At 43.1% G+C, this 18,567-nt stretch overlaps 1 protein-coding gene across 4 annotated transcripts in view; it reads left to right on the forward strand.

Moving 5' to 3' along the window:
• The window catches only part of galntl6 (polypeptide N-acetylgalactosaminyltransferase like 6), a 1,033,047-nt gene that overhangs the window by 320,792 nt on the left and 693,688 nt on the right, over positions 1-18,567 (forward strand). The window contains exon 4 of one of the 4 annotated variants that reach the window (XM_067982488.1): positions 15,479-15,497. The exons of the other annotated variants lie outside the window; for them this stretch is intronic. Coding sequence (XP_067838589.1) covers positions 15,479-15,497 — 19 coding nt within the window. The remainder of the gene's footprint in view (positions 1-15,478; positions 15,498-18,567) is intronic. 4 annotated transcript variants of the gene reach the window in all.

Genomic DNA, 18,567 nt, shown 5'->3' on the forward strand with positions numbered 1-18,567 from the left:
AAACATTTAATTTTCCATGGAATGAATGTGGAGTGAATTTTCTTTGCAATAAGAATAATTAACCTGTGGCTCATCAATTTTGGCGACAATACCTTGGTCTGTGAGCAGGTGGCATGGTTCTTGTAAGTCTCTCTACAGTTCTGGACCTTGTGATTTAAATCATTTCCTGATGCCTGCTGTGAGGTAGATAATCTGCAAGGTAATTTTTTTCTATACAACCTTCCGAGAACTCTGCATTCTTCCAATTCTAGCCTCTTGCGCTTCCCCAATTTCTGATGCCCCACCATTGGCGGCCGTGCCTTCAGCTGTCTAGGCCCTAAGCTCTGGAATTCCCTCCCTAAACCTCTCTGCCTCTCCAGCTCTCTCTTCTTCAAAATGCTCCTTAAAACCTACCTCTTTGACCAAGCTTTTGGTCACTTGTCCTAATATCTCCTTATGTGACTTGGTGTCAATTTTTGTCTGATATTGCTCCTGTGAAGCACCTTGGGACGTTTTACTACACTAAAGGTGCTATATAAATGCAAGTTGTTGTTTATATGGTTTAAAAAACAATGAGAATTTACTTCCTTGCAACTTTGGATCTATTCTACATTGACTCTGTTCTACATAGTGAGATCAAGGGAGTAATTATTGATTGAACAACACGGGATAAATATTATACAATACATAACACTCTATCAATATGCAATTACATTAATGCAATCAAAGAGTATTGCATAATCAATAATTAAAGGAAATGGGAGGAAAGAACTCAGCTACAGGGGAAAATATGATAATTCTGCTATTCCTTCACAGAACCAAGTAGAACTCGTGGAGATATAAAAGAACTGGTGGTAGCTCTGACAAAGCAGCATTTCTTCAATGTGGCATTGAAGTGTCTATCTAGATTATGTGCTCAAATCTTGGACTAGGACTTAGAACTTACAAACGTCTGACTCAGAAATAAGTCTAATTGAGCCTAGCTGACACTCAGTGGTTATTTTTCATTCATTCTCAGGATGTGGGCATCGTTGGCAAGGCCGGCATTTATTGTTCATGTCTGGTTGGCCTTGATAAAGTGGTGGCGGGCCTTCTTCTAGTGGTTTGATACAATTGATTGGCTTGCCAGGCAACCTCAGAGGGCAGTTAAGAGTCACCCACGTTGGTGTGGGACTGGAGTCACATATAGGCCAGACCGGGTAAGGATGTTGCGTTTCCTACACTAAAGGACATTAGTTCCTTTCAAAGAGCTGACACAGGCACGATGGTCTGAATGGCCTCCTGTGCTGTATGTGCTGTAAGATTCTATGATTAAAATAGAAATATCAAACCAAACGTGCATTTATATGTAAGAAGAAATTAAAGCAGAAAAAGACACAGTGATAACTCTCTTCCCCCCTCCCATGGATAAAGGTTAAAGACTAGTTGTGAGGCGGTATTATTGCAATCCATTCAACAATGACTTCACTGCCTGGGTTCTTGGACCTTATTTGACGAATTGTTCTATCAGACCCTGAAAGTCACATACTCAACAATGTGTGGGTGATTCTACGAAGCTAATTTAGGCCACAATAATATCGTACTACCAGTCTTGGAATGTGAAGTGCCTCCAGCAAGACCAGAGTTGTACTGTGGGCTGTGAATCACATTCCTCAGAGGGAATAACAATTAGAAAGACACAGTACTAAGTTTAGGAACTGTCCAGGAGATAAAAACAAACAATTTTTGAACCTGTTTTCACACAGGATTGGAGTTATACCTCACACAACATCAAGCCTAAGTGGGGTGAGACACTACCCTCAATGAAGTGACCTTACACCACTCAGCCTTAGTGCGTATTGGAGTCACATGAGGGTATAACTCACAGACTAGAATAGAATACAATCATACAACACAGAAGGAGGCCATTCGGCCCATCGCGCCTGTGCCGGCTCTTTGAAAGAGCTATCCAATTAGTCCCACTCCCCTGCTCTTTCCCCAATAGCCCTGAAGATTTTTCCTTTTTAAGTAGAGATCCAATTCCTTCCCGCTCGTCGCCCCTCTGGTTCTTTTGCCAATTAACTTAAATCCGTGTCCTCTGGTTATCGACCCTCCTGCCAGTGGAAACAGTTTCTCCCTATCTACTCTATCAAAACCCTTCAATTTTGAGCACCTCTATTAAATATCCCCTTAACCTTCTCTTCTGTAAGGAGAACAATCCCAGCTTCTCAAGTCTCTTCAGATAACTGAAGTCCCTCATCCCTGGTACCATTCTAGTGAATCTCCTCTGCACCCTCTCTGAGGCCTTGATGTTCTTTCTAAAGTGCGGTGCCCAGAATTGGACACAATACTCCAGCTGAGGTCGACCCAGTGACTTATAAAGGTTTAGCTTAATTTCCTTGCTTTTGTACTCTTTGGAGGTGATTTTACACCCCAAGAACGGGTGGGTTGGGGGCAGGTGGGAGTTGAAAATAGTTGTTTGTTTGGGTCGCAACCGCAAAATTTTCGGACTTTGCGTTCCCAGTGGGAAGCCTGTACTTTTCCTCTCTGACGTTAAACCCGGAAATAAAGCCGGTTTGCGGTCGCTACCCAAAAAACAACTATTTTCAACTCCCACCCGCCCCCAAATCACCCCCAATGCCTCTACTCATAAAGCCATGGATCCCGTATGCATTTTTAACAGCTTTCCGAGCTGTGCTGCCACTTTTGCATCGGAGGGCTGTTGAAACTGCTTTGCATCGGTATGAATGTAGCAGCATAAGTGCAGCCTTACAGACCAAAGGGAAAGACTAAACTTTTCAGATGTGGAGTTCAGTGTAACAGTGAAACAAACAACGTATGGTTACACTTGCCTGCACGTCGTTTGCATGTCCACGTCTTAAAATGTGAGTTCTTGAGGTGTGAAGGTGACATCCTTCAGTATCTCCATTTGATTTCATTTTATACGTTTTCACACGGTAATTTAAGTCAGAGCACAAGATCTGTTGTCACACTGTCACCGTCGCAGTACTTTGACAGAAGTAATTATGGATCGAGACAAAAGGCACTCGTTAAGTGTTTCGTTCAGGAATGGAAACAATACAACGAATTATCGAGAAACCGTTGCCATTCATCATGTCTTTCATGCTGGTTACATTCCGTGTCGAAGGAGAAGCCTAATGTCCTTTTGATATTAAAAATAATTCTGACACCCATCCATCATCTCTTTTGAAAAGAAACATTCCTGTTTGATGTCATATGTTACATTTTATGTCACGGTCTGACATTATTTCACAGCAACATTTTTTATTTTTTCTTCCACTGGAAGTCAAATCCAAACAAAAATAACAGTGAAACTGCAGAAATGGAGAAACCCGTGATGTAAAGTCTGTAAAGAGAGCTGGTTCCATAACTCGCTGAGGATTAAGGGTTACAGAGCTATCGCGGCTGATTAGGGTTCACATACGTCGCCATGGAGACATATGGTCAAGTGAGCACGCCTGAGGCCTGCTTCTTGCTCAATGCGCAGAGTTCCATTCTGCAGCCAGGCTATATTTAATGTGTAGAGGCCAATCACATGTTTCATGCAATAACCTCAGTAAAAAGGTGAGGGAAGAGACATGGCTGGAAGAACTGACAAACAAGTTGCTGGACAGTTAGAATGGAAAGCATGCCCAAATATGGCATTATGGCAGTAGCAGGCCTGAAGAAGAAAAACATATAAAATATCCCAACGTACAAGGATCTTTAGGAGCACCATAACCGACATTGGAACAAGACGGCGCAGAAGAATTAACCTCCTTATCTCCCAGGACACAGGACCTGATCATTACTTTGTTCTCGAGGAGCACTCGCTGGAAAGGTTGTATGAGAAGCAACAACTTTCATTCTGGTAAAAACTGTCGTGTCTGAATGTCAAATAAAAATTCTTTAAGAGTTAGAAAATAACTATAGTGTCTTGCTTGATCCTTGACCTTTCATATTCCGAACAAGAGGGAGGGAAATCCCTCCAAAAAAATTATGATATTAATTTAGTGGCTCCATTTTCTGTGTCCAGTGCCAGGACTGTAAAATAGTTGTTGAGCACCTCATTTAAAATGACGGTGCACTCAAGGGCACGTTTGGCCATTTTTCGAGATTGCAATCTTAAAAGAGAAGTGCCATTATTAGCTGTAGAACGTTGTTTTGGTGCAAGACTTGTTATTTATGCAGTTTGTTTGTATTGTTGTTGCATTAGCTGCTGGTTTTGGTTGTGGTTTGCTTTATTGCAACTTTGCACTTATTTGAAGCTTCCAATTCCGCATTTGTGGCTTGTGGGCAGCTCCATTTTAAGTAGCCACACCAAATTTCTGAAGATGGTTATCCCGACGAGTATATATCTCCCTGTTTGCTGTTTTGGGAGGAGGAAGGGGAGGATCTGAGGAGGCATGAGAGGGAAAGGCATTTATTCTTAACGATTTACAAGGACTAGGCAGGGTATGGCTCTATCCAACTACTTGCGTCTAAAGACCAAGGCACGCCTATCTAGAAAAGTCTGAGGACATCTGCTTATGTCACTGACGCAGGTTCTGGGAGGGCAGGAAATCAGCCGGCCCCCAGGCTGAGGCAGCTGTTGGGTCAGGCCACCTGGGAGGAGGGGGGCAGGCGATCCCGGCAGTGGCCTGGAGTTTCTTTGGCGGGCCCAGGAGGATCACTCCCGGGCCCACCAATGAAAAGAAATTGAAAGCTTCCTGTGTTGTTTTTTGAGCGGTCCCTTTAAGGACCGCTGACTAGGACGCTCGATGCCTGTTAAAACTGGGCGGAGTCTAGTTGCATGCCACCTGACATTAAGTTAAGTTGTGAGTGAAACCAGTTTTGCCATTCTGCAGAATGAAAGAAAGTCTCTAAATATTGCCTGATGACATTGCTCAGAAACATTCCCAATCACTTCACAGATAAGGAAAGCAAAATACTGCAGATGCTGGAAACCTAAAATAAAAACAGAAAATGCTGGAAAACACTCAGCAGGTCAGGCAGCGTCTGTGGAGAGAGAAACAGAGTTAATGGGGGGGGGGGACACAATTTTAACCTAACTCGCCCATCGGGAAACTGGTTTTACATCCCGCCCGATTTTACTCTCCAGTGAAGTCTTTCCACCCGACCCCGTGGGTTTCCCGCCCAGCGAGTTAGGTTAAAGTTACCCCCAATGTTTTAGGTCGATGACCTTTCATTGGAACTGGAAGATGTTAGAGATGAACACCTTTTTTCAGTTTTGCAGTTTTTTCATTTGATTTGGTCGGAGGATTATTGTAAACTCACACTGAGTACAAATCTGTATTTTTAATTGAACAACCTAGTTGAGCAGCTAGGGCCCACAGTGCAGAACGAGCCACCAAAGTTGAGGAGAAAAAAAATAGGAGGGTAAATCGGGAAGCAGCGACTTGGCCTCAGCAAGCTTGAGTTTGAAAATCCTTTAGATTATAGGAGGAAAGAAAGACAGAGGGAAGTTCCGCATTTTTCGGTTAGAATAGGAGACATTATGACGAGTGTTGACAGGTGATTCTGTCATCCCGCGCTCTCAGAGGTGAAGTCCCGCTCGCACGGAGCTCGGGTAAGAGAGAGAGAGGCCTTCAACGTTGTAGCCCCAATTCTCCGACCTGCAAACCTCACCAGCTCAGCTCCTCACTGGGAATGTGGGATCGCGGGATCTCCCTTTTGATTTCAACACAGGCACAGGGGGTAGTTGAGAGGAGTTTTCAGTCATTTTATTTAATATGTATCTACTAATAAGCTTTTTGAAAACATTGATTGGTTAGTTCAATATTGTGGTAAATTGCTGTGGTAAAACCATTGGCATCTGTTAATTGTATCTGTGTGATTTATATCAATTGGTGTTAATTTTATTCAGGTGCTGTGTATTGTTGACCGGAGGTCACCAGTTACGGTTATTGGCTTAGTACAAAGAGGAGAAGAGTCAATTCTCTCCTAACTCTCAATTCACTTTATTCACGCCGTTAGATCATATACACATGGCTTATACGTCTGGTTAGATTATAGACATGCAGTTTGCACCAGGTTATACAGTTTTATACCCAAACTGGGATCTAAACGCACACCCACTAGGTTTCTCTGACACTCTCTGAGTGGTCACAGAATATAAAGGATAATACCCGAAAAGGAGAGCTGACGCTGGCCAGGCATTCCGTTCTCTCTCTCTCTCTCGACATCGTCTCTACGTCCCTGACATAGGTTCTTCCACTTCCGCGATGGTTGGTCTCTGGAGTCTTCGCTCTGGCTTCATGCCCGAGATTCTTCATTCTTATTCCGAATCTTATCTCTTCAAGCTGTGGTGTCTCTCTCTCCCTTTGGTTTAGGCTTGCTCGCCTAGTCTGTGTCTTCTCCTCATTGGCTCTGACCCAAGGACTTAGGTAGCATTACCTCATTACTCCTTTTCTAAATAAGGACTTGTGTCTTATCACATCTCCTTTGTCTTTCTCAAAACTTAGCTAGTTCAAACCGGTTCCAGCCAGCTCAGGCCAGCGACTGAACTCAGGTTACTTCAGTTCAAAAGTTGCTTTTGCCTGTGTGTCAGCAGTTTGGAATAAACACAGTAGTTTCTGCAGCCCCTGGCCAACAGTATCAATTGGGGCTCTCATATTCATATATAAGGGTGTGGTGTGGGTAATGTGAAGCTCCGTGAATAAAGGCTTGGAAACAGCTGAAGACCAGGCTCTAGTATTCTATCCTTCACTACTGGACAATCCAGTTTATAACAGCGTCTATCTGAGAGTCTGCCAGTCAGCGAACCATGTTAACAGCTGTGATTGACCAAGACTGGCTTTGTACAACATAATTAATAACATGCCACTGATAAAGCCTGTAACATAGCGAGTGTGATAATCAAAGCCCAGGTCTGGGAACTACCCCAGTATCCTTTGGAGATGTTACGGTTACAGTCTGTTCTGACTGATTGCGATTGAGTACATGATCTACAACAACAACAACTTGCATTTACACAGCGTCCTTAATGTCGAAATACGTCCCGAGGCGCTGCACGGGAACATCATCAGACAAAAACTGACACCAAGCCAAAGAAGGAGATATTAGGACAGGTGACCAAAAGCTTGATCAAAGAGGTTGGTTTAAAGGAGCATCCTTAAAGGAGGAGAGAAAAATAGAGAGGTGGAGAGGATTAGGGAGGGAATTCCAGAGCTTGGGGCCTACGCAGCTGAAGGCACGGCCGCCAATGGTCTAACCAACTCCAAGGATCATGTTCAATGTTTAATGGTCCATCCGATAGACTAAGAATGCAAGAGTCATAATTTCACTCTTTTGCTTCCTTGACAACATTTGCGAAGTAGGGCTGGCAGTAATTATTGGTGTCAACTGTGTCATCCTTAGGGGTGATACTGTCACAGTTTCATTAAGAACCAAGGGATGTGGCGGGGGCAGAGCTGTTTAATGCATAGGAGCGGTTTGGTCTTACAGTTTACTGAGGTATTAAATGCTGATTAAATGGTGATGAATATATTTCTGGCAATTGTCTGCTTCTTTGATAAACGAATGTAAGGAATCTTACAACACCAGGTTATAGTCCAACAAATTTATTTCAACAAATTGATAAACGAGCCCAACGTTGTCAAGAAACTTGACGTATCTAATGGAGCCAAAGTAATTATTATCCCACTTCTAACAAATGTAATCGGTTGCCACAATTGACTTTGCCTAGATTTTTACACTGTTGGCTGATAAGCCGTACATTTGCATTCACACCTGAGGTAAAATGCTGTCAGCATAGAAATTCCATTTCATTAAGTCTGATCTCCCTCAGGAGCACTAATATGGAGTCCTGTAACTGGTCTCATTAGAGGAATTAGATGTTACACGCTATATTATATGTATACAGTTATTTGACCAAGACAACTGTACAAGGTCATCTTGTTTTACTCTCCTTTAATTGGAGATTGAAAAGTAGGCAGAGCTCAATCCCTTCCTAATGTGTCCTCAGTTGTAATTGAGAGGCAGCTATAACATGCTCTGGTTTGCCCCTGCATATTTAGATGTATATGCAGTCTAGCTGATTGCCAGTGCAGGTCCATTTTAGTTTTACATGCTTCCTCAGGATAGGCAACAGTCAGATTAAGTTGCGTGCACAGAATGCAAAGAAGATATACATTGTGCTGTGCAATATTATCGTGTGAGTGCTTCGTGTGTTCATATGAAATTTCTTTGTCTGCTATTTTAATGGCGGTTCATTAATTCCTCGGTTACAAAAGAATTCGAAAGAATTTCCTGGGGACACATTGGAGCTGAATTTGCTGAAAATGTGCGCCGTAGTAATGGCGCATCTACGGCGTATGCCATTCTTATGGTGCCAGGCAATTCTGGCGTGAGTGACGTACGCCATTACGCACGCCACGCCATAATTTGCTGGGACTTCTACGATGCTTCAGAGAGACCCCCACCGAAAATGTTGAACAGCTAATTATCGTAGCTCCGCGCCCCATTAAAATCAATGGCTAGATCGAGTCTGCTGAATTAACTGTGATTGTCACAGCCACTTAGACCATTACAGGATAGCGCTGGAGGGCTCGGAATCAGTAAAGTATTCAATCACTCAGCAGGTTGCCTGAGGGTAAGACTTGTTCAATGAAATCTTAAACCTCAGTTAAGTAATAAGAGAAGTGTTTTGACAGCCAGTCATGTTCTGACTTTCCCCCGACTGATATTATTTTTATATTAATATTTATTGAGCTCGTGCGCTAAGCATAAAATGAAACAGGTAATGAAATATGGCTAGTGAAAGTACCAGGAGATTGGAAACAGGCTAATGTGGTGTCCATATTCAAAATTGGCAACAAATCAGACACAACAACTTGTATTTATGTAGCGCCTTTCAAGTAGTGAGACTTCCCAAGGCGCTTCACAGGAGCGATTATCAAACAAAATTTGACACCGAGCCACATAAGGAGATATTAGGACAGGTGACCAAAAGCTTGGTCAAAGAGGTAGGTTTTAAGGAGAGTCTTAAAGGTGGAGAGAGAGGTGGAAAGGCAGAAAGGTTTAGGGAGAGAATTCCAGAGCTTAGGGCCCAGGCAGCTGAAGGCACGGCAGCCACAGACAACCGAAGCTTTACTTCAGTCCTGTATAAAATAATGGAATCAATTATCAGCTGTAAACCTGAAGATTATCTGTACAATAATAACTTAGTAAACAGCAGTCAGCATGGGTTCAAAAGGGAAATCCATGGAAACTGTTTAAGACATAATTGGGTGCTGCAATGGAGCGACTTTAGGCTTATTCTGGATGGATGGGAAAAAAATGGGCCAAGTGGCATTCTTCACCTAGAATCATCTTCTGATCTTACAATTGGTATGATCTGACCTTGCACCCATCCTTCACGGATATGATTTTTTTTTTGTCTGAGTTGTTCCATCAGTGAGAGATTGTGGAGTGGAAGGCAGGCACGCCTCCAAAGGAAGAAGCAGAGAATTAGAGGCCGAGTCATCGTGTGTCACTGACACGTCACCATCGATGAGCCGTAACGTGACAGTGCACCCAGCAGCATATATATCTGTCCATTTATATCCGGCATTGCACAGGTTGCACTGTGTAGATCACGTTATGTGACTCATTAAGTACAGTGCGGCAGAACTAATGTTACTATCACACCTCTTGCTGTACTAAGCCAATTAAATTGCTCAAAATTGATTATTTTTCTCTCAAAAATCTTCATTCACCATTTTTCCTTCTCAAAAATCCAATTTTCTTTTATATGTATTCGTTCATGGGATGTGGGCGTCGCTGGCGAGGCCGGCATTTATTGCCCATCCCTAATTGCCCTTGAGAAGGTGGTGGTGAGCCGCCTTCTTGAACCGCTGCAGGGTTCACAATAGGATTTGTAGCATAATAAAAACATTTTTAAAAAATCATATTTCATAGTAACATGATTAAATATATCTAGAAAATAGATTTGTGCCTTTGAGCACCTTCATTAGCAGTTTTTCTCAAAAGCCTGGGCTTGAAGTTGATAATTTTATCAGGCCTGTTATTCTGTCAGCTAAAGGGACTTATCAACTAAACCTATGCTTGAAGTTCTTAACATCACATAGCGTATGGAGAATCTGCCAGAATACAACTCTTAAAGTGCAACTGCAAATGTGTCTTACCTCAGTCAATTTATGTTTTTGTTTATCCAAAAGATTTCAAAACAATTTGAACCATGAATTTTAAAACCTTTGGAAGGAACTAATTTAAGTGCTTTTAGTTTTTACTTCAGAGAAAGAGACTGTTGAAAGACAAAGACAGACAGACAGAGAGTGTTGATCAGAGCACCTGTGCTTTATGTTTATGTAGAGAATTTGAAAACAATTATTGCTTACTTGAATGTGTGTTTGTACAGCTACAATGAGTACAGCAAACACTAATTAATTTTTTAGAAACCCATCAAAAGACTCTTGCTTTTACTGTCTGTAGACAAATCTCTTGAAAATCTCTTTCTAAATTCTTCCACTGTTGAGCTGCACCTCTCCACCACTTCCTGATCCCCAGCACCTCTGGTTCCCTCTGATTGAGCAACACCATGGGAGATCTACCAGTGATAAGAACAAAAAAGTGTGAATGCTGTAAATCTGTGCTAAAAGTAGGAAATTCTAGAAATAGACAGTGGCTCCAAAAAAAATAGCACCTGAAAGAGAAGACCAGATTAACGCTTTGGGAGGGACCGTACCTGAGACCTGGAAGGAGGTTGTCCATCTTCCGTCTTAGAAAAAAAAGACTTGCATTTATATAGTGCCTTTGACAACCTCAGGACATCCCAAAGCGTTTTTCATTTGAAGTGTGGTCACTGTTATAATGAAGGAAATGTGGTAGCCAATTTGCACACAGCAAGCTCCCATAAATAGCAATGTGATAATTACCAGATAATCTGTTTTAGTGATGTTGGTTGAGGGATAAATTTTGGCCAGGAGTCCACCACTAGCTCTTCTTTGAAATAGTGCCGTGGGATCTTTTACATCTACCTGAGAGAGAAGACGGGGCCTCAGTTTAACGTCTCGTCCTGAAGACGGTACCTTCGAAAGTGCAGCACTCCTTCAGCACTACACTGAAGTGTCAGCTTAGATGTTATGCTCAAGTCTCTGGAGTGGGTCTAGAACCCACAACCTTCTGACTCTGCTACCACTGAGCCAGTGCGGTACCCTAATTTCGTCTCATCTGTAAACCCATGAATGCATTCCTTCAAATCGGGTTTACTTATCACTAATAATGCAGGGAGGACGTTTTCCACTAAGATGGGTCAGATATGTGAAACTTGAGCCAATACTAGTTAAGGTTTTAGAAATACAGTTCTGATTGTAACAACAGGCAAAGATAAAAGAAAACTAAAGTTACAAACAATTTCTGACTATTCAGCAGAACTGTTGAGGCCAGAGACCAGATCGTCTCATTGAGAAAAAAGATTGTCCTTTGTGTAAACTGGGACTCCTTTTAGACTTGTATATTGTGCGGCGAGATTGAATATTTCATTTCAAGGGAGCGCCCATTTTGTTGAGGATGTTAGAAGCAGAGTGAGAAAGATGCAGGGATGGAATTTCAGCACAAGTTCCCTGATCTTCCACTGTATCCTTGGCGGAAATCCTGGAGAAGCAGCTGTTTACACCATCTCCCCAGAGTTTCCGCCGATCTTCCATCAAAATTACAAAATGATTCCCACAGTGCTGTTAGGAAGGGAGTTCCAGGATTTTGACCCAGTGACCTTTGTCCTTCTGGGTGGTAGAGGTCACGGGTTTGGGAGGTGCTGTTGAAGAAGCCTTGGCGAGTTGCTGCAGTGCATCCTGTGGATGGTACACACTGCAGCCACGGTGCGCCGGTGGTGAAGGGAGTGAATGTTTAGGGTGGTGGATGGGGTGCCAATCAAGCAGGCTGCTTTATCTTGGATGGTATCGAGCTTCTTGAGTGTTGTTGGAGCTGCACTCATCCAGGCAAGTGGAGAGTATTCCATCACACTCCTGACTTGTGCCTTGTAGATGGTGGAAAGGCTTTGGGGAGTCACTCGCCGCAGAATACCCAGTCCCTGACCTGTTCTTGTAGCCACAGTATTTATGTGGCTGGTCCAGTGAAGTTTCAGCTGTTAAATCAGTTAATTCAGCTGTTATCCATCTCAACTAACAGGACTACTGATCTGGAAGAAAGACTTGCCTTACCTGTAGACAGCAATTGCTCATTCGTGGTGTGACCGCTCCTAATTCTGACGTTGTAACTAGTATTCACGAGTTCTTAATAACATATCCGCAAGGGAGGAAGCTCAGCTGATCATGATGGGGGAGGGACGGCTAGGGCTGTTGTAAAGTTCAGGGTTACACCATTGACAGATCCATTTGTTAAGCCCAACTTTACTAGGTGCTTATGGTCCAACTTAGTTAAGGATAGAGAAACTGATGGAGCTAAAACCTGGATGGTACTGTATCCTACTAATAATGAACTGTACACTCCTCTCGAGAAACGAGAAGGCTGACGGGTGACCTAATAGAGGTCTTTAAAATTATGAAAGGGTTTGATAGGGTAGATGTAGACAAGATGTTTCCACTTGTTGGGGAGACCAGAACTAAATATAAGATAGTCACTAATAAATCCAATAGGGAATTCAGGAGCAACTTCTTCACCCAGAGAGTGGTAAAAATGTGGAACTCGCTATCACAAGGAGTAGTTGAGGCGAATAGCATAGATGCATTTGAGGGGCAGTTAGATAAGCATATGAGGGAGAAAGGAGTAGAAGGTTAGATGAAGAGGGGTGGGGAGGAGGCTTGTGTGGAGCATAAAGCATAGACCCGTTGGGCCGAATGGCCTGTTTCTGTGCTGTAAATTCTATGTAATTCTAATCAGCCTATTTCTCCTGTTTTCAGATTTATTGTGATCTCAGTGACAAAGTCAGGCATAGGTACCATTAGAATATCAAAAGACTCTCAGTATCTGTAAGCATGTTCCTGACAGATGGTACCTTTGAAACCTAGACAAGGATTTAATATAGCTTCAAAGTTGCAATGTTTCTCAATATACAAAAGGCATTTCAGAGACACCTACAAAGTATCCAGTGCAGGTGCTATGCTTTATGGGGCACTATAAGTATATGTTAGAGGCCAAATAATCGCTTGTGCAATGATAAAGAAATAAGACAATGAAACTTCTTTATTCTGAAGTCAATATAAACACTTTACATAGAATTACATGGAATTTACAGTGCAGAAACAGGCATTTCAGCCCAACTGGTCCGTGCCGGTGTTTATGCTCCGCACGAGCCTCCTCCCACCCCTCTTCATCTAACCCCCATCAGCATATCCTTCCATTCCTTTCTCCCTCATGTGCTTATCTAGCGTTTCCTTACATGTGTCTATGCTAATCATCTCAACTACTCCTTGTGGTAGCAAGTTCCACATTCTCACTGCGCCCTGGGTAAAGAAGTCTCCTAGAGTTGACAAGAGCAATTTTGACTCCTTCCCCCCAGCGGAAAGAGGGCGGTAGCGGAATGACAGTTGCAGCGGGAGTGTTATCCCAATCCCCTCTCCCATCCCCGTTTGTTTCCCTCCCGCTGCCATGTCGACTCCAGAGCTTCCATGCGCGGCCGAGACGCTTGCCGCAATCAGGCAGGACCCTCTTGAATCCATGCAAGTTGAGGTCCTGTGACGTAGAGAGGACCCCGATGTGGTTTTAATGGCCTACTGGGTGCTGTGGACGCTTCGCTCAGTCAAACCTGGCCACCAAGAGGACGAGGCCCCCGACAAGGTAAGCGTTTGAATTGTTCCTGTAGGGCCAGGAGGAGCAGGAGTGCTCCACTGGACTCCATAAGAATAATTCGGGCCGCTGTCACCTGGGGTTCTCCACCCTGCCCTCCACGATCGCACCCCCCCCCCCACCCCCCAGACTGATATATCTGCCAGCCTAATTGGTCTCCAGGCCACCCAATGCGGTGGCACCCCGCTCAGGGTGTGCAGCTCGCCCAGTGTATGTTAATGAGGCCTGTCCAGGCCTCCCCCTGCAGGTATCGGGCAGCCTGCCAGCCGGCCGGCCGAAGTTAAAATCCCCCCTGATGTGTGAAAATACAAGAAATCTAATTCCTTAAGAACCTCAGGATGTCCCAAAGTGCTTTACAGCCAATGAAGTACTTTTGAAATGTACTCCATTGTAATGTAGGAAATGCGGCAGCCAATTTGCGCAGAGCAAGGCCCCACAAAAAGCAATGAGATAAATGACCAGATAATTTGTTTTTAGTGACATTGGTTGAGGGATAAATATTGGCCAGGACACTGGGGAGAACTCCCCTGCTCTTCTTCGAAATAGTGCCACATGATCTTTCACATCCACCTGAGAGGGCAGATGGCACCTCCGACAGTGCAGCACTCCCTCAGTACTGCACGGGAGTGTCAGCCTAGATTTTGCGCTCAAGTCTCTGGAGTTTTGAGCAACTCGATAGTCACAAGCAAAATTGTAGATCATACCAAATAAGACATGGTATTCGCTCTTCACTAGTATCGATATTGTCTCACATTTAGTAGCTCAACCTGGTTTAATGCAGTCCTTTGAAAACCTGTCCCATCTTTAGAGGTATTAAATCCATCTTCAAATGTGCCACAATTGCACATATATGGTCAACAAGTGATGCAAAATTATTGCTCTATTTGATATACTTAATGTAGCCCACAATTATCAGTGTAATTTTCTACTTGAATGCTAATATCTCACAATTGCAAGCGATTCAAAATGCAAAATGAATCCTCGCGATAACAGCAAAAGCACGTTTAATGCCAAAAGCTAATCTTTATCACAAGTATTGCAGATATTTTCATCCTAAGATATTTGAAAGACAGTCTCTACACAAAGCCCACCCAGGAAAGGGAGTTATCTTGAATTCCAAATTGGAACTGACCTGAATTGGGGCCTGTTTTGAATTGATTTGCGAATGCCCTTATTTTGGTATGGCTGAAGCTTGGCCTTCTTTGTCTCTGTAATTTTTTTTCCTCTACCTCTTCGTACTGGTTCTCTTGTACCGTACAAGAATCTACACTTGAGAATATAGGTAGGCAGTCAGGGGATCTGCTCCTGGTTCTTGTAGAGTGGCAGATCATATTTTATGAGATGTGAAGGGAAAGAATAATTTCTATATTGTATCTCATATAATTCTCTGTTCTCGTAGAGCTTTCTACATCGGCTCCCGGTCCAGTAACACCTCAATTTTAAAATTCTCATCCTTGTTTTCAATTCCCTCTGTGGCCTCATCCCTCTGTAATCTCTTCCAGCCCTACAAACCTCCGAGATCTCAAATTCTGGCCTCTTGCACGTTCTTGTATGAAAGAAATGACAGCCATCCGTGGCTAATTAAAGAAATTAAGGATAGTATCCGACGAAAAACAAGGACATATAAGGTAGCCAAACTTAGTGGGAGGATAGAAGATTGGGAAGTCTTCAAAAGACAGCAAAAAGTAACTAAAGGATTGATTAAGAAAGGGAAGATAGATTATGAAAATAAATTAACAAAAAATATAAAAACAGATAGCAAGAGTTTCTATAGTTATATAAAAAGAAAAAGGGTAGCTAAGGCAAACGTAGGTCCCTTAGAGGATGAGACTGGGAAATTAATGGTGGGAAACATGGAGATGGCAAAAATGCTGAACAAATATTTTGTTTCAGTCTTTACGGTAGAGGACACTAAGAATATCCCAACACTGGACAAACAGGGGGCTCTGGGGGGGAGGAGCTAAATATGATTAAAATCACTAAGGAATTGGTACTCAGTAAATTAATGGGACTCAAGGCGGATAAATCCCCTGGACCTGATGGCTTACATCCTAGGGTCTTGAGGGAAGTGGCAGTAGGGATTGTGGATGCTTTGGTAATAATTTTCCAAAATTCTCTGGACTCGGCAAAGGTCCCGGCAGATTGGAAAACTGCTAATGTAACACTCTTATTTAAAAAGGGTAGTAGGCAGAAGGCTGGAAATTATAGACCAGTTAGCTTAACATCTGTGGTGGGTAAAATTTTGGAGTCTATTATTAAGGAGACAGTAGCAGAACATTTGGATAAACATAATTTAATAGGACAAAGTCAGCATGGCTTTACAAAGGGGAAGTCATGTCTGACAAATTTGCATGAGTTCTTTGAGGACATAACGTACAGGGTGGATAAAGGGGAACCAGTGGACGTAGTGTATTTAGACTTCCAGAAGGCATTTGACAAGGTGCCACATAAAAGGTTATTGCTCAAGATAAAGAATCACTGGATTGGGGGTAATATTCTGGCATGGGTGGAGGATTGGATATCTAACAGGAAGCAGAGAGTTGGGATAAATGGTTCATTCTTGGACTGGCAACCAGTAGCCAGTGGTGTTCCGCAGGGGTCGGTGCTGGGTCCCCAACTCTTTATAACCTATATTAACAATTTGGAGGAGGGGACCGAGTGTAATGTATCAAAGTTTGCAGATGATACAAAGATGGGAGGGAAAGTGGAGAGCGAGGAGGACATAAAAAACCTACAGGGGGATATAGACAGGCTGGGTGAATGGGCGGAGATTTGGCAGATGCAATACAATATTAGAAAATGTGAGGTTATGCACTTTGGCAGGAAAAATCAGAGAGCAAGTTATTATCTTAATGGCGAGAAACTGGAAAGTACTGCAATACAAAGGGATCTGGGGGTCCTAGTGCAAGAAAATCAAAAAGTTAGTATGCAGGTGCAGCAGGTGATCAAGAAGGCCAACGGAATGTTGACTTTTGTTGCTCGAGGGATAGAATATAAAAACAGGGAGGTATTGCTGCAGTTATATAAGGTATTGGTGAGACCGCACCTGGAATACTGCATACAGTTTTGGTGTCCATACTTAAGAAAAGACATACTTGCTCTCGAGGCAGTACAAAGAAGGTTCACTCGGCTAATCTCGGGGATGAGGGGGTGGACATATGAGGAGAGGTTGAGTAGATTGGGACTGTACTCATTGGAGTTCAGAAGAATGCGAGGCGATCTTATTGAAACATATAAGATTGTGAAGGGGCTTGATCGGGTGGATGCGGTAAGGATGTTCCCAAGGATGGGTGAAACTAGAACTAGGGGGCATAATCTTAGAATAAGGGGCTGCTCTTTCAAAACTGATATGAGGAGAAACTTCTTCACTCAGAGGGTAGTAGGTCTATGGAATTTGCTGCCCCAGGAAGCTGTGGAAGCTACATCATTGAATAAATTTAAAACAGAAATAGACAGTTTCCTAGAAGTAAAGGGAATTAGGGGTTACGGGGAGTGGGCAGGAAATTGGACATGAATTTAGATTTGAGGTTAGGATCAGATCAGCCATGATCTTATTGAATGGCGGAGCAGGCTCGAGGGGCCGATTGGCCTACTCCTGCTCCTATTTCTTATGTTCTTATGTTCTTCAATTTTCATCGCTCCACCATTGGCGGCCATGCCTTCAGCTGCCTAGGCCCTAAGCTCTGGAATTCACTCCCTGAACCTCTCCACCTCTCTACCTCTCTATCCTTCTTTAAGACGCTCCTTAAAAGCTACCCCTTTGTCTAAGCTATTTGTCACCTGTTCTAATATCTCCTTATAGAATCTTAGAAAGTTTACGGCACAGAAGGAGGCCATTCGGCCCATCGTGTCCGCGCTGGCTGAGAAACGAGCCACCCGGCCTGATCCCACTTTCCTGCACTTGGTCCGTAGCCCTGCAGGTCACGGCTCTTCAGGTGCACGTCCAGATATTTTTAAAATGAGTTGAGGGTTTCTGCCTCTACCACCCTCTCAGGCAGTGAGTTCCAGACCCCCACCACCCTCTGGGTGAAAAATATTTTCCTCATTTCCGCTCTAATCCTTCTACCAATCACTTTAAATCTATGCCCCCTGGTTATTGACCCCTCCGTTAAGGGAAATAGGTCCTTCCTATCTATTATGTGGCTTGGTGTCGCTTCTGTGAAGTCGCTTCTGGGGACACTTTACTATGTTAAAGGCGCTATATAAATGCAAGTTGTTGTTGAAATAGCTGGAGGTAGGATGGATGTTGGCATTCCTTTATCAATTTGAAAATGAAGCCTAGAGACTAATTTTTGTGCCGCAAATTGCGGTAAGTGTGAGCTGATAACGGGGAGGGCAACAGGGCTTCTGGGACCTTGGCGAACGATGGGACCAACAGTCTATCTCCTCAACCAATGAGATTTAAAGATAAAGGAAGAAACGGAGGAGCACCGGAGAAGGAAATAGGGTAAATTAGAGTCAGATCAGGTACAGAAAGAGAAATAAAGAGAGGGAAAGAAAGATTGGATTAAGAGAGAGAAAAAAAGAGACAGAAAGGAAACATAAGAAAAAAAAATTAAGATTTAAAATTTTAAGTTTTAAAAACCACTAGGAACAATTTACTACCTGCAGGAATGAGACTGCACAGTTTTAATTGTTCCCTTTCTGGACCGGAGAGGTTGAGTGGCATTACAGGAACATAAATCTCGTCATTAAAAGGGACCTTATGTCTTTAAGTACCAGCCCTAACTTTCTGTGGCGAGTTTAGTTTGTTTTAACAGTACAAATGCAGCAATTTCTTGAAACTCATGGAGAGGCTGAGGGTGAGCTGCCTTTTTTTCGAGGCTAATGGCAGAGAAGCACAAATCGTCCAGCAACTAGTAG

The sequence above is a fragment of the Heptranchias perlo genome, chromosome 4 (genome assembly GCF_035084215.1).
Source record: "Heptranchias perlo isolate sHepPer1 chromosome 4, sHepPer1.hap1, whole genome shotgun sequence".
Taxonomy (NCBI): domain Eukaryota; kingdom Metazoa; phylum Chordata; class Chondrichthyes; order Hexanchiformes; family Hexanchidae; genus Heptranchias; species Heptranchias perlo.